Source organism: Parasteatoda tepidariorum, chromosome 7, assembly GCF_982258835.1.
Source record: "Parasteatoda tepidariorum strain Cologne lab strain chromosome 7, Ptep-v5.0, whole genome shotgun sequence".
NCBI lineage: Eukaryota > Metazoa > Arthropoda > Arachnida > Araneae > Theridiidae > Parasteatoda > Parasteatoda tepidariorum.
Genome location: NC_141761.1, coordinates 58,725,645 through 58,747,013, shown reverse-complemented (window position 1 = coordinate 58,747,013; position 21,369 = coordinate 58,725,645). Strand labels below are relative to the sequence as shown.

At 26.6% G+C, this 21,369-nt stretch overlaps 1 protein-coding gene across 1 annotated transcript in view; it reads left to right on the top strand.

Moving 5' to 3' along the window:
- Positions 1–21,369, top strand: part of LOC107453803 (kinesin-like protein KIF21A) — a 62,271-nt gene that overhangs the window by 15,354 nt on the left and 25,548 nt on the right. The window contains exons 8-24 of the mRNA XM_016070760.4: positions 712–891; positions 968–1,083; positions 2,863–3,058; positions 4,833–5,019; positions 5,105–5,171; positions 6,015–6,227; positions 7,867–7,933; positions 8,271–8,337; positions 9,441–9,632; positions 9,722–9,915; positions 12,742–12,988; positions 13,084–13,136; positions 13,657–13,725; positions 16,001–16,072; positions 17,094–17,213; positions 17,774–17,875; positions 20,520–20,688. Coding sequence (XP_015926246.2) covers positions 712–891; positions 968–1,083; positions 2,863–3,058; positions 4,833–5,019; positions 5,105–5,171; positions 6,015–6,227; positions 7,867–7,933; positions 8,271–8,337; positions 9,441–9,632; positions 9,722–9,915; positions 12,742–12,988; positions 13,084–13,136; positions 13,657–13,725; positions 16,001–16,072; positions 17,094–17,213; positions 17,774–17,875; positions 20,520–20,688 — 2,311 coding nt within the window. The remainder of the gene's footprint in view (positions 1–711; positions 892–967; positions 1,084–2,862; positions 3,059–4,832; positions 5,020–5,104; positions 5,172–6,014; positions 6,228–7,866; positions 7,934–8,270; positions 8,338–9,440; positions 9,633–9,721; positions 9,916–12,741; positions 12,989–13,083; positions 13,137–13,656; positions 13,726–16,000; positions 16,073–17,093; positions 17,214–17,773; positions 17,876–20,519; positions 20,689–21,369) is intronic.

Below are 21,369 nucleotides of genomic sequence, written 5' to 3'. Positions count from 1 at the left end.
GATGGCTTGGATTTTAAAAGAACAAAATTTAAAGGATTAGAGGAAGAGATTGCAAACCAAAGACCAGAGAACATGGAAAAGTGGCTGGATGCCTTTTGTGCAAAACGGTGTGAAGAGCGTATGTAAGTAATTCAATTAGAATTTTCTTGCCCACTCCATGTGTTGAGTCCCTGGATAAATTTCTAATCTTATCTTTCTGCAATGCACTATTTTTTCATTTAATAACATGAGAAGAACTAGTTTTTTGATGTAGTAAAGTCAGCAGCTGAAAGTTTAGAAAATGCGGATACTAATGGTTTTATTATAAGAACTATTTTGAGAATGTCTACTTATTTCTAGAAAGAATAATTGGTTTTGGGTAGTAAATGCCATATGTATTGTTCAAAACCAGTAATCCTGCTTGTTTTATTAACCTCTTCCAAACTGTGAACACATTTACCTGTTCTGGTCAGTCTCCTTTGTAAGCCCTCAGTATAATATATGAAACTAGCCATTCTAACATCAGCAGCCCCAGATCACACAGACTTGATCTCTGTTTGTACTCTGATATTACAACTCGCATTGGTATATATAGTCTTGGAGTGCAGATCTGGAGAAGTACTTCTTTCTCCTTTTTGCTAGCACTGAAGGAGTTAATATTTTTACTACTACAGTGTAATAAATTCTAAGATACTGTTCATATAATTGATAATTCTCTGAAAATACTTTTAGATATCTGTTGGCGGTGATACTTGCAATTCAACTTTACACAAACATAATGAATCCTTGAATGAGCTAGAAACTCTAACTGCAAAGTTCCATTTTGTTGATTTGGCTGGCTCTGAAAGATTGAAACGTACTGGGGCAACGGGAGATCGACAAAAAGAGAGCATTTGTATAAATTCTGGACTGGTAAGTTATCATTGATTTTTGAAAAAACTCTTGGCGTAGGTTTTATTGTAAATTTTCATATTTTAATTTCTTTTAGCTTGCTCTTGGAAATGTGATATCTGCACTTGGTGATAAATCTAAAAGGGCAACTCACATACCATATAGAGATTCTAAATTAACAAGGTTATTGCAAGATTCTCTTGGTGGAAACAGGTAACATTTGAAAACATTTAAAGCTTTATTGAACTTTTTAAAATCTCTTAAATATTCATTTGTTAACCATTTTTCCCGATTGAATGTTTATTCTTGAATTATATGCTTTCAATTAATTTTTATTTCAATGTAAAGTGACTTAGATGTAGAAAATACTTTATTACATAATAGATAAAATGTTTTATATTAGCTAAGTTCTGTTTCCTATCCTGCAATAGAGTGAAGGTTTTTGTTATTTTCTTATTCTTTTTTTTATACTTTATTTTCTTACACTTTTTTCTTTTCATTTTCTTTTCAAGAGTAATGTCTAGTTTTCAACTGATAATCACTTTGTGACTGTATATAGGGAAGAGTGGGCTAAAAGTGGGTACCCTGATTTTGGCAAAATTAGTTATGTTTTCTAGCAGACAAACTCTGAATTACACTTGACTAGCCAAAAAGAAGGACCAACCATATTTGTGTGCTGTTGTTGGTTTATTCATACTGCGTCTATATAAAGTTTGTTTTACTGTGTCAATTCCCTAATTTTCTCATATTTTTAAGCTATCCTTATTAAGCTATTATAATACATTTATGAAAAGGTTTTTTTGTCTAAAGTTTTATGACTTTACTAAAGATTCATACCCTAACAAACAATAAGGATTTACCCCATTAAGTAGCATTGTTCAGTTTTATTTCGATAACCTCTTCTCGTGTAACAAAACAGGGTTATCTGGTATAAAACGTATCTGGTTCAACGTTCTCGTTTGACCTAGGCTGTCTGATGTATATTTTAAGCCCATGAGAATGGCTGTGCTGCAGAGGAAGAAGATAATTACATCCAAGGCTGAACAAAGGTTTTACGGGTTCCTAGGCAAAACTTATTGCAGGTCCCATCCTCAAAGTACAAAAAAGCCTTATTTTCATGTTTTGTAGAGTTTTTGAAGATCCTTTATAGAAAATTGTAGTTTTTATATAGATATAAAGAAATATTCTGCAGTTTTTTTTTTTTTTTTTTTTTTTTTTTTTTTTTTTGAAAAAAAAGAAAAGAAAAAACATTAATAAATACTTTTGTAAGAAACTTTTGTCATTCCTTTAGCCATCCCTCTACCCAGTAGAATTGTCTCTCTCTTTCCCTTCTCCTTTGAGTACGGCCTTGACTACATCATGTGTAAATTACATGCACAATTTTCTCAAATGGCCATAAATATAAATGTTTGCTTCTTTTTGACTGAAGTTCTAATATTCCCATAGAGTTAACACGTGTAACTGGTTTTACCCTACATGTGGGATATTTTTTTTTTTTTGAGAAAAAAAATTTAAAAAAAAAATAGTAAATATATAATTTTTCAAGAATGATATGTTTTATACAACTAAAAAATGAATATGTTGGTTGAATCAGGCAGTTTCTAGGTCAAACAATTTACCTCCAATAGGCCTTTGAAACTTAGCTACCCGGTATTACTCCATCTTCCCATATACTTACCAATAATGTTAGAAATGATAAAGTCGTTTTTAAGGAAAATCTTTTAAAGTTGTCTTGCATGTGATAGCCGAAATCCCAGTTGGTTATTATTATTATTTTGCATTAATCAGACTTCATCATAGTAAAAATAGAATTTAATGTCAAAAATCATTAGTAAACTCACAAATGTAAAATTTTCTTTATGTGTATAGTAAATGCTGTTATTTAAATATTTTTTTTTTATATATTGTTTTTATAAATTTTTTATTTTACTTTGTTGTAGTTAATGTTTTAAATTTTATGATACAGCTGTTCACATAGTTTATTAATTTCAGTCGGACGCTGATGATTGCTTGTGTGTCACCATCTGACCGAGATTTTGTTGAAACACTGAGTACCTTAAAGTATGCTAATAGAGCTAAAAATATCAGAAATAAAGTTACTGCTAACAAAGACAAGTCTAGCCAAACTATCAATGCTCTTCTGAGGCAGGTTGAAAACTTACAAATAGAACTAATGGAATTCAAACAGGTAAATACAAGGAAATTATCTAATTATTAGACATTGAAATATCAATTTTGACTGTTTTAAAAGTGTGTACAGTAAAAAAAATTATTTTTAAAGGTGTGGAGTGAGTTAGATTTTTACAATATGGTTAGATCCATAAAATGACATTAATGATGAATTTTTAAAAGTGCTCTTATATATCATTTGTAATATCTTTCTTCAGATTACCAACAGGAACAAAATAGGTGACTAATAACAATTAGTTCATTTTACAGAGAAGAGTTATTTATTTTATTTATCCTCAATGCAGTTCTCTTAAAATCTTATTTGCTGAATTTAATGAAGATGGGAGAAGGAATTATGGATGTTAAAATTTTAATTTCCCTAAAACCTGTTAGTGTTATTCAAGAAATTTCTGAATTTGCTATTCTCGATTTTGAAATTGGATATTTATGGAGTTGTTTATTCGAAAAACATTACGTTCCTTTTCTTTATAAAGTATACATTAAAGCAGTTTTAGGCCTACGGAAAGAATATATGATTTTACTGCAATAATTTATCAGTTGCATACTGGAAGGTTATGTTAATATATTTATTATATAAAATATTAATGTAAAGAACAGTTATAATACCTTAAAAATTCATATTAATTTATTTGGTAAAAAGTATCATTGTAAATAATTTTTATTTTATAAAACTAATACCTTATATTGTAATCTATCATTCAATAAATAAATAACTAAATAAATATGCATAATTAAATTAAACTTAAAATAAAGACTATTCAGAACCATAAATGTGTCAGATGTATATTACTTTTTTATTTTTGTATGACAGATAGTTTTATTGCTTTCATCTTAAGGTTTTGACCCAAAATTCATTCATCAAGAATGTTTTTTTTTATATTGTGATTATTTATATGTATTTTATTTGTATTATTTTGTTGTATTCTTAGTTTTATTTTATATTTTGAGAGACAAAATTTTTTATATTTCTCAAAGTGAAATCTGAGAAATACTTTTTTAAGTTTTAATTAATAACTTTCATATGCACCCATGAATCGGTCATGCACATTCATTACAGTCTCGTGAGCAGCATAGTCTATATAGACACACTGCTCTGCAGAATTTTAATCAAAAGCATGATTTTCAGAGACACCCATAGTTTCTCAATACTATACAAATTTATAACTTTATTAACTATAAATACAAATTGATTAACTTTATTAACTATAAATACAAATTGATTAACTTTATTAAATATAAATACAAATTGATTAATCTTATTTCAGTGAGGAATGTTATTGAATCTTTGACTATTCACTGGAATTAAATTTGACTTCATTTTTTTTATTTGCTGACCCCTCATTAATTAAAAATTGTGATAACTTGCAAAGTATTTAGAAAATGTCGAATAATATATATTTTTTGCGTTGTAATGATTTCACTGGAAATTAAGCCCTAAAAGTAAATCTATTTTATCTGGTTTACAATTATGGTTGCTTGCTTGTGATTTTGTAAAGTTTATCATTTCATTCATTCAATTTATCATCACATTCAGCTACAAATATCACAATTTATCATTTCATTCAGTATGTATTGTAAATGCTTTTATTATTAAATTGTTTATCCTTTCTTTAAGATAGACCACAAAACAGGCAAAAGTGAATGGCCCTGTTAAAAATTGTATTAATAGTTATGTCAATGATTTACTCGTATATTTATGTCAGAAATAAAATTGCGTTTAATTATTCTTGATTTGTTTAATTGCTGTCTGTTAATTTTAAAAACTATTTTAGGGCAAAAGAATAATTAGTGATGGAATTGAATGCATTAATGATATGTATCATGAAAACACTATGCTCCAGTCAGAAAACAATTCTCTGAAAACTAGAATAAAAGCTCAACAGCAAACAATAGATGTTTTGAATGCAAAAAATGCTCAGCTGGAAGCAGAAAAGAGGAGTGGTGATTGGAGTAAAAATAGTATGCTATATATTTTTTATTGCTTTACTTACTTTCGAGGACTGGTTTAAGTTACATATTCATATTTGTTTTATATAATTTTTAGGTGATGGTACCCAGTCTGATATTCCAAATCTGGTGCTGGGTTATGTTTCTGAAATCGAAGCATTACGGTGTGTATTTTTCATGTTAAGTTGCCATAGAAAGTCTAAAGCAGTATAACATATTTAATTACAATGAAGGGAATCAAAATCAAGGATTTCAAAACAATTTCCATTTGTGAAAGATTTTTTTTCCTTCTTCCTTTTCCATTATAACAAACAAAAATATTCGGTAGAAGTCGGAAGCTTTTTTTCTCATCCAGAGGTTTCTTTTTGGAGTAAAAGATATTCATTTTTTGGATTAACTAATTTTGAAAGCTAGTGCATATGCTTATTAATTTATAAACTTTGCTTAGTGTTTTATCAATGAAATTAATGATAAACAATTTGCATTTTGCAAATAAAAGGATTTTTTTCATTCACTCATTAATATGTTAACTGCATTGTTGTATGTTCAATTTTAATGTCCACAAAATGATTGCTGTATATTTAAAAGCTTTAATAATGTCCGAATAAAATATATTGATAATTAATGGTGTAAGAAATTTTTTACCAGTTTTGCTGAACAGACTACCATTTAGAAATCGTTAAGAAAAAAAAACTTTACGCAGTCGAGCTATTAATTTTTAACATAATGATTGCTTTTTAAACTTTTAACAGTCCACTGTAATGTAAGAGTATTGAATTCTAGCTATTTTTCCTGGATGAAAAACATGCAATCGTTATAAAAATTGGGTGCATTATATGGTTCTCTGTATTTATCTCTTACAGTAAACATGATTGAATATCAATTCAGCACATAAGTGGTTTTTCAGTGTTTCAAAGTGTTTTTTCACATTTATATTTTTATACAAAATATCTATATGTACAACATGTTATGTAAATTAAGCATGTTATGGATTATTATTTTTACAGAGCCAAGCTTATTGAGTCAGAAAATTCAAATGCTCTCTTGCGAAAAAATTATCAAAAAGCTTCACCACAGTATGCTTTTAATCCCACATCTACTGTGGCGATTACTGGGCATTATGACATTCGAATTGATAATGGAACATCTGTAACAGACATTATTGAAGAAGCAAGAAAAAATGTTAAGAAATTAAAACGAAAAGAAAAGAAATTAAAAGGGTGAATATTTTTTTATATTACTTCATTTTTCTGATCTATTTGTTTTGTTTTTTGGTTTTCAAGTTTGTCTTAATGATATGTTTTTCTGTGCAACCAAATCTCATTATTACAAACTCAAAATGACGCAACAAAAATTAAAATATCAAAAATCGTAATCTTCTTAATTTTATCTATGTAATAACTGCATTGTTATTTTATTCTGAAACCGAAAAAAAATCATTTAAAATTATTTACTTGCCATTAGTTTATTACTTATGATATACTTATGTATAGAATATGAATTAGAAGTAGTTATATATTTGTTTTTTGTTTTTTCCTATTCAATTATGGTCTCAAGAGATTTATTAAATTATAAAGTTTTTCCCAAACATATGGGCAGTTTCTTATCTGTGCAAAGATATTATTTGTAGGAATACTTTTCAAGTGTAGCAATTTTTTGTAGTGGCAAGTTTGTAGTCTTCAAGTAAAGGAGAGAAAAAAAAATTTTTTTTGCAAAATATTTCAACAAGACAAGCATCAACAAAAAGCTCATTCAGCTAAAATAGATTTTTTATTATCAGGATAACAAATGCATAATAGGTACAGATTCTTGTTAAAAGTGCTCGTTTGAATAAGAATTCCTTTGCCAATTTTTTTATTCATATGTTTTTTAAAGAATTAAGGAAACTATGGGATTTTAAAAAATATTTGTTTACTGTTGCGTTCTGATATGCAAATGCAATACGGTGTCATGATTTCTTTTATTTATAAAGTAAGAAAAGTTGAATTAATTTATAATTTAAGACTGTTTAATAAAGAAAGTAGATGGTAATGAATTTTAAAAACCACTGTACTCAAGCAATCCAAAATTTCCCAATGCACTTTCTTTTACTCACATAATGTAAATTTATATCATTATTTATTATTTTGGAAAAAAAAAATTTTTTTTGAAATTCTCTATGGTATCAAATTATACCACTTACATATGCTTGCTATTCATGTTATATTTATTAAATATCCAATGAACATAGTTTTACTTATTCATTATTTTATTTAAATAATTCCTTAAAATTATTTCTCCATTAATTATTTTCAATTATAAATGCATTTTGATCTCTTTATTAATATTTTTTGAGCTTATAACAATTAGAGTTGTAATTGATTTTTCAAATAACTTTTTTTTGTACTTGCATTAAATTTTAACACGTAAAATCCTAACTTAAATTCAATAATAAAAAATAATCATGTTACATTTTAGCCGTATGTTACCTTAAGTGTTGATTACAAGTTTTCCAGATATTTAAATTTCTACAAGATTCCAGCTTTCTGCATTTACCTTCAGGAGATGCATTTATCATTAACGTCAAATCAACTGAATTTTTTTTCAGCTGTGCTCTTAACAAGTAAATGTACAGAAATCTATAGCATTTTTCTGTGAAGTTTATTTTCACAAAAGAATGAAAAATGAAATTAAAATATAGATATTTTTATTAGTTTTTAGGTTAGTCTCAGAAAATATCTGCACCTATTTAAAATAAGTAAGAAAAAAGGAAAATCAGTAAGAGTATAATTTTACTCTCTGATTTAGGAAATGTAGCTTGTAAGTCTAATGATTTCTTTCATTAGTTACATAATGTAATATTATATGTACTTTTCAAAGGGAGAAAGAAACTGGTGAAAAAGCTGCTGAAGAAGAAGATGAAAAAGATATAGCTGAAGATGGAGAGGTAATAAAATTAAATTTCAATTACACAAATTTTAAAACTATGTTTCTTAAAGAAATTTCAGGAAGTATTTTCTTTATATTGACTAATAACTTTGGTTAGTTATAATTTCAGAACATTTTTTATATTATCTTTTTCAGATTTATATCATTTTTTTCAAAACTGAAACTGTAATTTGTCTTCGTTTTTAATTTATAGCTATAAAAATAATGTATAAATTCCTTATGTTATTTATGGAAAATTCAAATTGAGAAAAATTAGTTTGGTAGGAAATTTTTAAAATTAATTAAAATAATTTTGAGTGAGTTTAAACTATTTTTTTTATTTTTTTTTATCATAGGCTCTTGAGGATGGAGATGAAGAGGAAAGTACTTCAGAATCTGAAAGTGATAAAACAGAACAAGAACGTAAGTTTTTTTCTTACAATAAGTCAAAATTATTGGCTTTATTATTTGCATTTTCCCTTCTTGAAAAAAATAACCAATTGCACTTTTTTAATGTACATAGTTCTTTTCTACACATTATATCTCTGATATTCAAGAATATCTGCTATAAATTGTTCATAATTTTTGTGAATTTTTTCATTTAATTTTAAAATATGGAAAAGGTTTTTTTTTTGTAAATTTTTGTTGGGGCATTCTTTGGTAAGAATATGAGTTATGATTGAATCTCCAATCATTGAAACCTATTTACAAAAATGTCATAATCTTATTTAGAAAATAAAATCTAGAAAGAATCATGATCTTATCTAGAAAGAATCATGAATAAAATAAAGATGATGTATAAAATAATCGTAAAATTTTTTGAAAAATTAAGATATGAACTGAATTAGTCTTTAAAACCAATACTAAACATCATTTAAAATTTAATAAAGTAAACACGCCTACAAATGTCATTTGTAGGGTGGGGGGGGCATCAATCTATAGCTGGGTGGGACTCATGCTACCATCCTGAATAGAATCCTAATACTTTACAATGACAGCTGAATGCCATTGCTGTTATAACTTTATATTTATGTATACATTAAATGTATTTATAACTTTAAAGTTATAAATGCATTTAATGTAAGTGTTACTGAAATAAAATTGTTTTTATTAATTGAAATATTTCTCTCTCAAAACGACATGTCGAAGAGAAAGATTGGGATATGCAAACTACAAGAACTTACTACAAGAAACCTTAATGTACATTTTTAATTTCACCCATTTTCTTTAAATTTCTTATTATATTCTAAAAAATTTTTTTTATCTTAGAACAAACTAACAGAAAAAATCTAGAATGTACTTTTGTGTATTTTATTTTATACTTCATTTTTAATATAACTTATTGTTTCATGTAATGTATGAAAATGTGCTAAAAAAAGAACCTTTTTCATGGCTACAGCAAAAACTATTTGTTCTGAAATGCAGTGCAAAGATATATTTTTCTTCAAGTGCATCAATGATTCATGTATTTCTGTCTTTTATTTTCAAGTGTAATAATATTAAATTATCTGTGTTTTTTATTTTAGAGAAACTGAGTGAAAATGTTGCTGACATCACATGTGATATTACATTGAAAGAAAAGCTTATCCGTATGCTGGAAATGAGTCAGAGGCGAATCCACAACATGAAAAACTATTATGAAGATAAGCTGGCTCAGTTGCAGACAAAAATTCTGGAGGCAGAAAAAGAAAGAGATAAAATCATATCAAACCTAAATAGTAATTGATTTTTTTTCTTTCAAACATATGTGTAAATTAATTAAATTTTTTGTCTATTTGTTTGAACTGCATAATTTTGTATTTTGCAGAAACTGCTGGCAACAAGTCAGAAGAACGAAGGATCAGAGCAGATTATGAAAAGAAAATTTCTTCTTTAAAAAATGATGTTCAGCAATTTGAAAATGCTAAAAGAAATCATGCACAGCTTCTGAGCTCAGCATCTGAATCTGAAGCAAAGTTAAAAAAATTGAAGCAAGAAGTGGCTGAAATGAAGCGGGCTAAAGTATGTTAAATTTAAAATATACTTTTTCTGTAATGTATGAGGTAGTACTGAGAAGAAAAATTAAATTGTTTGGAAATCTAATTTAAGTGCATTTGCACTTAATTAGATTTCTGAGCAATTTAATTTAATTAAGCGAACTTTGCTAAAAATTTAAATTTTTAAATTAAGTAAATTGTTACCTTAGCATTGATATGTTTTTTTAAAATAAATATTCAGTCTGGTAGGAATATTTTTACAGTCAGCACTTGATATAATATCCCTTGCAGCCGAGAGAAAATAAAACGTTATAACGTAAAACGGTTATATTGTAAATGCACAAAAATACCATGAATATTAACTCAAAAATGAAAAAAACTGGACCAATTTTAGATTTTTAACCTTACTTTTATAAAAATTGATAATAATACAGCTTTTTCCTACATTAATATATTTGTAAAAGTACCTTTAAAATAATGTACTGATATAATAAGGCTGCCATTTTCAATAAATAACATATACTCCAAGATAACTGCCAAGGCCACATGTTTAGCTCGAAAATTAACCACAAAAGGGGCTGATATTTCACAAAGAGTTAATACAATTTTCAAATAAGAAAAGTATAATTGATATATTTATTTATATCCTTTGAAAAGAACGTTGCACAGGATTATAAATGACCATAAATTACAACCATTTAGAATTTAGCAGGTCGTGTTACACTTCTTCCTGTGGTAACATAATAGGAAAAAATGGTTTAAATAATTTCTTTAAAGCTTTTTTAAATGAAATGACTTAATTTCAGTTTTTGTATTGAAATGAACGGATCAGTGCCGACGTTTTAATGGACATTTAAATAACATTATGCCTATAGAATAACAAATTGGACTACGTATCAGTCGTCTTGATGGGAGGGTCGCTTTAATAGGGATCATACAAAAAAGCTCCCAATTTTTTTCAGGCATGGTACCCTAAATATTCAACCTTATATAAGTAGAACCCAAACTTTATAAATAAAGGTTATGGTAATTTTGAATGATATAACCTATAAAAGACTAAATTTCAAATTTTTAATTAGAGGAATGAAATTTTTTTATCAATTATAATCTTAAATTAGATTCTAGCAGTTAAATTTACAATCCTTGTGCTGTATCTAGTCTAATTATAAATTTGTTTCTGGTGTACAAGTATATACATAAGATGAATTGTAATTTACTATAAACATTGATTTTGGTTATTATGGAATCATATTTCTTTAGTAAAGAATTGAGTTACTTTGATTCAAAAATGCAATAGGAAATACTAATAGAATATTATATAAATGTTTTTTGTTTCATAATTTGTTTAATTATTAGAAATTTCATATTTTCTTTTAAAAAACGCCATTCCCAATTCATTGGCATTTTACTTAAAACTATTTCTTATGGGCAACTGTAAGATTAAATAAATTATGAATTATAGGTTGGATCTAAATATAGCCAGACGTTTTAAAACTATCATCACTGGTTATAAAAAGTGCTAATTTGCAGAACCCTTTTAACTCTTCCACAGAACCCAAGGGTTCTGTGGAACACCATTTGTGAACCGTTGGCATAGACTGTAGCATGTTGGCAATTTTATAGAAGGCATAAGTATGGCACTTGTGCAGAATGTATATGTCATCTATGTCACTTTTATTATTGTTGATTTTAAATTTGGCTATGAAATCACACTAAATTTTTTATTATTTTTAACTAGCTTTTAAAATTTTATTTTCTTTCAATTTCACTTGTGGGTATAAATTTAAAAGTGAAACCAACTGGTGGTTTGCTTCTTATTTTAACCATGTCTTTTAGTGTAAATTATGAAGCTGTGAGGCTGGATTTGTAGCTTGCATTAATTGAGTGAAAAATCTAATGATTGTCTGTAACAGTTTTTTGTAACTTTCCTAATAAGTTTTCAATTTATTATTAAATAATATTTTCTGATTTTTTAATTTTTCTCAACAAAAAGAAAATTTATTTATTTAATTTGATTTAACCGTATAAATGTTTCCTACTATGAAGCTCAGGAAAAATTCTAATAGAAATAAGCTGACAAAAGAGCATTTAGCACCACCTGAATTTAAGTAACTTTTTAAAAAATGCAGTTTCATTAGTCAGATTAGTTGTTTGTTTCTTTGTCATTTTTAGAATACATTATTTTCGTCCTTTTTATGTATATATATATATATATATATATATATATATATATATATATTTGGCCTACTACAAAGAAAGTTAGCTTCCAAATATAAAGTGACACAGAATGGTCTGCAATGGCACTTTAAAAAAAGCAAAGCAGTATAGCTTACGAATATGAGATACTGATTTATTTTTTTTCCAACTTGCATTAAAAACTAATAAAATGTCATTGAAAATTAAAAGTTTAAAAGAGGGTGAGAGAGAACAAGATAAATTATCATATGGATAATTACATCACATAAACAAATCTTCTACAAAATGAAATAACTCTTTTTGTAATTTTTTTTGTTGAACATTTTTTAACAGTATATTTATAGTTTTTTTTTTTTTTTTTAGTATTGTTAAATGCTTGATTATTTAGATTTAAAGTAATTTCAATATTTTTCAACTCTTTGAGTTCCTTATTAAAAAAAAGTCAACTGTATATATAAATTTTTTTTAGATTACATTTGTGATGTTTTACTTCTCTATTTAACTGTGTTACATAAAATTTGAAATTTTTTAATGAAATGATCAAAATGTCACTTCACAACTAAGAATTATTTTATTTTCATCAAATTGACCATAGGTATGTGTAGCTCATGTATTTTAAGTCTTATCAATTAAATATAAATTTGTTATATCTCAGGTTGCTCTACTAACCAAGATGAAAGAAGAGGCTAAGAAATTCAAAGATTCTGAGCAGAAGCGCAATAGAGAAATAGCTCTATTGAAAAAAGAAAAGTTGAACAAAGAAAGCCAAATACGGGCCCTCGAAGCTGAAAAGAAACGTAAAGATTTAGTTCTTAAGAAAAGAGCGGATGAAATACAGAACTTGAAGAAAAAATTTATTGTCAAATGTATATCTCCAAGAAGTGCCAGTCGCTTGAAGACAGGTATTAAAAATATATTCTTAGTATATTTTGTGTAATATTATCATCAGTGTAATCGTTTTTATGTCATATTGATTTTGTTATAATCACATTTGTAGGTCCATTTCAACATAGATTGGCGAAACAAAGGTGGCAACAATTAGAAAATAAAGTAATTTTTCTCTTTTTTTTATTAGTTGACCATTTAGATTTAATAATGTTTTACTTTAAATTTCTGATAATTAGGACTCATAATTTTTCCTTCTGTCAATAAAGAAACAATCATTTTAATAATTTTAGATTTTTTTTTTTTTTGTCATTTGAATGAAATACTTTTTTTAAAAACTGATAGTTGAAATAAAAATTTATCCTTTAATATGAAATTTATTTAAAATTCTAAAAATTAAATAAAATTTATTTAAAATTTATCTTTATAATTTATCTTTATAATTTAGCCTTGTAATTTATCCTTTAGTATCCTTTTATATTTTATGTATTATATAATTTGTGTATTTAATTTGTAGTTTCTTGTCATTCTTTTTGATCGTGTAATGCATTGTATTATGTATTCTTATATACATGATATTTGTATATTTAATGTTGTTATACTCTTTATATATTTCATGCTTTTATATACTTTGCACTTTTACATACTTTGTAGTTTTATATACTTTATATATTCTCTTTTTTAGCTTAATAAATTAGTTTTAAATCGACAAAATATTGCTGCCATTGAAAGGGATATGGACAGATGGCTTAAAGTAAGCTGACAAACTTTTAACTATATTCATTATTCATTGTAAAAAGAGTCTAATTTTTCTTATTTTTGATTCCATCTATCAAAAAACTGCAAAATATTGTAATTATGTTTAAACAAACATCTTTTTGTTTAACTTTTTTAATGAATTTTAAGATTTAATGTTTGTTATTTTATTTAGTTAGTAGTTGCAAATAAAATTATATTACAAGCATGTGATTTTCCCTTTAATTTGGGGAATTCCGCGAATTGCAAGACCATTGGTTTGCAGATTTCCGTGAATTGATAATTTATATTCCAGCAAAAATCTTCTTGCGAGTTTCACTAATCTAAAACTAAAATTTTGTTACTTATATCGTTCATGAGACATTTATTCCACCCTTAACAGCCCCCTCGTTTTTTCTTCCTAAGTTCTCATTAGCATGCAATATAGATTTTTTTTTGACGCAGTTTTGTTAGAGAATGTGCAATTTCAGATAAACTTCGAGAACAAGAGACGGGAAAAAATTACATAACAATTTCTATTGGAATATAATGAACTACTGAGGCAAACACTAAAATATAAAATTGATAATCTAAAATGTAATTTGGAAATGCTAAACACTTAAAAGATTGTTTGCTAGAATAATGGTGTTTTTTCTCATGTTTTTTTTTATTAATCCTATTTTATTTTAACGAGTTGCAATTTTGCTGCAAATTCCAATTAGCAACAGAAGAATTATTTCATGAATGTGATAGATTTGACCCATATTTTGTTTGGTTGCAATTTCGAATTCTGCATTTCCGTAATCAGTTTTTAACAAGCTTCATACCATCGTAAATCCGTGTTTCGATGTTTTTTCTTTTGCAGATAAGGCATTTGATTTTCACATGGTTTTTAAAATTCCAATATAACGACACATAAAATTTGAATTGTGCATTTGCGCAATCACTTTTTGATGCACTCTATTTGTGTCAATACCATCATAAATCCATGTGGTGCTTTTATTGTGGTGCATCAGCTGTTATTGTTATAAATTTTCTCAGAGTTTTTTCGTTAAATTCCTGTATTTTTTTATACAGAACTATTGTGACACACAAAATTCAATTCATGCATTTATAATTACTTTTTTTGACCTGACGAAAACACTTTTTTTTTTTATTGAATTTATCACAGTTATTGTTTCTTGTATGCACATGGTTTAAAATCTTAATATTTTAATTCAATATTATTTCGAAATGATAAATTCGAATTGAACATTTGAGTAATTATTTATTGTTGCACGCGATTTGAGCTCTAAATCCGTACCATGTTTCGATCGGTTTATTTTTATTTTTACAGTTATCACTGTTAATTTTCACATGATTTTTTAAAATCCCGATGTTTTTAAGATACTGGAAATATGAATCTTACAGCTGAGTATTCACTGTTTGACACGATAATTCTATCGTTTTTTTTAATATTAATTTTTCACCAATTATTTCTGATTTTCGCATGTTTTTTAAAATCTCAATATTTTTAAAACAACATTTTTCATCACAAAATGTGAATCTTGAAACATACATTTAATCAACCCCTTTTTGTCTGATTCGTGTGATTTCGTCATAAATACAATTGACTGGTTTTATCGATGTTTTTTGTAGTTAATGCCATAGATTTCACCGTTATTTATTTATTAAATTATTTATTGATGTATTCTTTTTGATGTTATGACGACTTGCAAAGTGAGAAAAACGAGAAATGTGAAATTTTTTTCTATTTATGTATTCTATTATGTATTCTATTTATGTGAAATTTTTTTTCCTTTTAAGTAAATTTTTTTTTGTTTGTTACATTTTATAAATGTCACTTTTTTGCATAATATGACAGTCTTTTATTTCTCTTCTATTTAAGAACGAAAATACTCTATCTCTCTCAGTGGCGCGACAGCCCATAGAGGGCCAAGGCCTACTGTGCCCATCTCAGTTTTCTTGACCTTGTGAAATAAGTACTTAAAAAAAACTGCACATTGACAGAAAAAATTTCAGATAATTTATTCGTTCAGCAATCACATGTCTGTATATAGTTTAAAATATTAATGTTTTAGTAAAGGATTTTGTATTGACATTTAAATTACTGCTTCCTTTTATACTTTTAAGGTGAGTCATATGGGCTCAAAGTACTTTTATGTTCTTTTTATTTACTATGTTTGATGATAGTCTAGTTTTTTTTGTATGAGTGTATAAATAGTTTAAGCTTGAATATTTCATTTAACAATAGTGTGTTAAAAAAATTTATGAAATCATATTTCTTTTTTCAGGAAAGAGAAAAAATTGGACGGTGTCTGGACAAAATATCTAAAAAACGAGAAAGAGCCGTGTTTGAAAACAGGGTAAAATTATTTAATCACCTCTACAGCAAATATTATTTTTTTACTTTTTAAATTGTTTTCTGTTAACAGTTATTTCAGTGGATAGTGGTCATTATTATTTAAAAGCTTGTAAAAAGCAGAAATATTATCAATAAAACCTTTAAGCATTTTCTACTTCATTTAACTATTATTTTGTTTAAAAAAATTCCTTTTTTAAACATAAAATTTAAACTACAATTTTTCTTAAGTATTGTTCCTTTTACTTTTACTGGTTATCTATTTTTGCTTTTCACAATTTACATAGAGTCAAAATTTCTCAAACATGAAAGATAGAAAATTATAATTTTTTTTATCAAGCCATATCACTTAAATAGATTTTTATGTATTTTGTTGTTCTTTGTTTTGATCTCACTTAAAAAAAAATGCAACTGTATAAGTTTTTCTCAAACTTGCGCTTTTATATGGAAGTGAATCTTAGACACACGCTAAAAAAAGATCAGGATCTTTTGTTAATCAGGTAGGGAAATGTAGTGAGACCTGTTTCTGGACCTGTCAATAATTAGGGAGTATAGAGAATTTAAAATAGTTCACAAATTTTGAAGAAATATGGGCACATTGATATTGTCACTAATATAAATAAAGGTTAGGAGATCAAAGTAGTTTGGATAAATTCTACAGATGTATGAAAAAATGAAACCAGTATACTGTCAGCAATGAGTAAATAAAAATAGTTTTATCATGATTATGAAATAAATTCCCCATGCATTTTCTTTAAATTAAATTTGCAATCTCCTTTTAAATTTTTATTAGCATATATTGTTCCAAAAACCCCACCTTATTTGAAGGGCATCTAATCAAGAAGTTTGTTGACATCACTGTAGAAATTCCAGCTGTTTACCTTAGAGTTATCATTTCTTTACTGTTTTAAAAAAAGTGTGTTTAGAATAAATAACATTGTTAATTTGAAATGCTAAATGCAATTTTTTAAATGATCCCAATATTTAGTGAAACATTAACTAATTATTTCACATTGTGTGAATAGGAGTCTCATGTAATAGGAGAGTTAGATGATGAAATTGAAAGTTTGAAAGCAAACATTGAATACATTCATGAAAATTTGTCAGAATGTCAGACTGCAATAACAGGCTTAGAAGAAGCAAGAGTAAGTATTAATTTTATGAAATAGTTAGTAAGTTGTGTTCTACTTTAAAATAAATTATATAATACCACTCAATAAACAGAATTTTTTTTGTATAATGTTTTTCATATTTCAATGCATTTATTGATAAGTTATTTCTTTTAATATCATTCAAAGAAAAGTTTTATAATTTTTATAACAGTATTAATTTATTTTGGTGATTGTTGTTCAGAAAAGATGTACTATTATCCAACATTAATGTTATGAATTAAATGTATTCCGCAAATTTTTATGCTACCAAATTTTTTATGTAATCCCGTTGTTCAGTTAAACTTAGAAACCTCGAACTAGGGATTGTCAGCCTGTGAGTCGTAAAGTCTTGCAAGGTGAGTCACCAAAGTTTCTTGGAAAATAAAAATCAGTATTTATTTATTTATTAAATTTTAAGCTTTAATCAATATTAAAACGTACCTTTCGTTTATAAATCCTATAATTGACGTTTATATTAATTTGAATAATGGAGGTCCTTCTTTCATTTCCCTGAATTCAATCAGGCATGATATCAAGCATTTTTCATACTTTAGGAGCAAATAAACTCGGATGATATTGTAAGTGCCTTGAATAATATGCCATTGGAAGAGTCTCATTACTTGATTGAAAAGATAGTTCTCCTTGCAATTGATCAGGTAAGTTCTATTTAATGTAAAGTCTATTTAATGTGATATATTATTCAAAAGGTGTTCTCCCTACGCTAAGATTAGGATTAGAAAGCATAATTATGATTTCTGATTTGTTTGTCTTTTTAATTAATATTTTTCAAATAAAGATGAAAATTTTCATTTGAATTAACAATGCAAAACCATTTTTGAAAGTGGACTGCAGAAAGAATTCTAGTTTTCTGGAACACAATGTATATATCAATCATTATGTTAATTAATAATTATTGAATTATTCCTTAGTGTAATAAGAACAATACAAATTTGTCTAAAAAAATTATGTAGGGTAGAATAAGGTTTTTTTCTTAGTATTTTCAAATTAAAAACATTTGTTTCAGATATTATGTATAGAAAATTAATATTTTTAGTTTTTTATTTAATCTTTGAACCTCTATTTGTTTTGAATGTGTTTTGATTAACAGAAATTTTATTTAAAAATATTCAAAATGTCTAAAGATTTAAATCTTTTGCACTTTGAATAGCAACTCTATATTTAGAAAATTTTCATGTTATAATTTTTGTCTTTTTTCAGAATATATTGAAATTTAGTTGGAAAAACATTTATAAAATGTATTTCTTGCACCAATTAGGCAGGTTTTCCTAATTAAATTTTAGCTGTAAGTACAGGGGCAACTCATTAAACATTTTGAGAGCCTCATTACGCATCTGTTGTGTACTGCTACCATAAAAGAGAAAATATTCCCTTTTATACTGTTTTTTACTTTCCTTTAATCAAAAGAAATTGCAAAAAATGAGAATTTTTCTGTTAAAGAGCCATTGTGAAATCAATTAAAGGACTTAATGCATGCTTGACATTTTTTTACTTTGACTTATTATAGAAATATTCCTATCCTTTGTTCAGCATTTAAATTACAACTTACCTATGCTTAAAGATATGAAAAAAAACCCAATAATTATGGGATATTGGGTAGTAATAAGTGCAGTAAATTAATATTTGTGTGTAATTTGCAAGTTATTACAACTTTGAAGTAAAAAAAGATATTTTTATAGTCAATTTTGTCGAGAGAGTTAAAAATGTGTGAAAGATAATTTATTCTGGCATAACTATGCTACTTTTGAATCTGGTACCTTGAAAGATGTGCTACTAAGTGGCCCATTTAGATATTTTAATAATAGGTTTCATGAAATATATTAATCAAATACATATTATGGTGATTTAATAAATAGTGTTTTATAAATAATTTTATGTTTAAAAAAATGTAGGACACGTATCGAAACCTATTTTAGTTCTATAGGATAATATTTTTGTTACTAATTAAAAATTTGCCTAATTAAAAACTAAATAATATAGAATTTTAACATGGAAACAGACAAAAATATACAAATAAGTACCACTCTTGACTTTCTTTGTTTCCTTTATGATGTCTCCGTTCCGTCTTTCATGACAAAAAAGTTTGAATAATTATAGCTTGCCATCCAGTATGAAAAATTTTGAACTGCTGGTATAAACCCATGGTACCGTTTGATGTAGCATCGATGAAATCCTAATATCCAATTATTTAACTCATGCTTATGAGACAAAAGAGCACTATATGCACAGTCGAACCCCTCTATATTGTACTAAGGTTAACTTTTTTTCATCCTTCTGAGCTCCCATCACACGCTTATGGTGAACAACTGATAAAGTGGACTCATGTTTTAAGTTTTTTTTCCTTTTTTAATTTCTCTAACTTAAAAATTCTAGGAATCGCAATTGCGAATGACAGCATTACTTTACACTGTGTCAAATCTTACTCTTGCCTGCTCTTTGCTACCTAAGTAGCTCAAACAAGTTGTTAAGCAGCACTTCCCTCTTTTTACTCTCAACCCTATGTTGTACAAAAGCAAAAAAATTTGGAAACTTATCTCAAATATGAAATCCGCAATGATTTTTTTTCTGCAGAAAATAAGGACTAGAAAATATTGAATTTCTTACTGATTGTTCATACAAAAATTGGTTGAATTAAGTTGGGTAAAACTTAAAAAAACACTTGATTTCAAATATTATAAATAGAAAATTAATATTTTCCTTTTTTGCTGAAACTAAATCACTTGCATTTTCAGTTTTTTACCTAATCTTTAAACCTCTATTTGTTTTGAATGTGTTTTGATTAACAGAAATTTTATTTAAAAATATTCAAAATGTCTGAAGACTAAATCTTTTGGCACCTTGAATAGTAACTCTACATTTTAGATATTTTCATGTTATAATTTTTGTCTTTTTTCAGAGTATATTAACATTTAGTATGAAAGTCATTTATAAAATTTATTTCTTACACCAATTGGGTAGGTTTTTCCAATTAAATTTTAGCTGTAAGTGGAAGGGCCACTCATTAAATATTTGAGAGCCTCATTACGCGTCTGTACCCTTTTCTACTGTTTTCACTTTCCTTTAAGTTTAATCAAATGAAATTACAAACAAATGAGCACTTTTCTGTTAAATGGCACTATTTGATGTAGCATAGATGAAAAGTTTTGAAGCTCGATAAAATATCTTATAAGTAATTTAGGCCTATCATGATACAATAAAAATTAAAGAGTTAATTGCTTTTTGTATAATGTGTATAAAAATATTGATCTGTGCATGTTCTTTTTTATTTCAATTTCCTTTTAGAGTTTCCAAAATAGTCAAAAGGAAATTCAGATGAAAGAATTAGAGTCTCATTTAGCCCAAGTCATTGAAAATAATGCTGTTCAAGAGCAGCTACTGTTTCACGTTGTTCAACAAGCTAATGAACATTTAGCTGGATATATAGAATTAACAGCACATACTGAACAAACAGGTGTTTATTTTATGTGTCTTTTTTGCTTTAAATAATAGTTGTATTTTGGTTAGATTATTAAAATTTGTAAATATTTGACTTAGGATGTGCGACTGAAAAGTGCTCAATTTCAAAATTCTCAAACAATTGCTGATTAATTACCCTCAAATAATTGCAGATTCAAAATATATACCAATTTCAAAATTCTCAAACAATTGCAGATTAATTACCCTCAAATAATTGCAAATTCAAAATTAATAATTTTGAATTAAACAATTCAGAATGAGATAAATTATATAATAAAAATTTGGAGCTGTAAGATCGTTAGACATAATTTTCAAAATGTTTTTTTTTTTTTTTTTTAAATAAACCTTGCTAACATAGGCTCAGTTACAATATAGTACATCTATGTTCATCTAAAGTTCATCTATGACTCAACAAAATATTGATTAAGTAAAACAGTATGTAACTTCTGGGAAACATAATTGACAAAAATATTCTGCTTTCTTCACTATTACTCAGCTATGCTCTCTCTTTCAAACCTATATTTTGGTTTGTCTTATGTATATACCAAGCATGGATCAAATAGTCAATCAGGAACACTGGCATAATGAAGGAAAGAAAAACCTTAAAAATAACACAAATCACAAACATTTCTAGAAATAAACTAAAGAAGAAGAAAGAAAGAAACTGGTCAGAAAA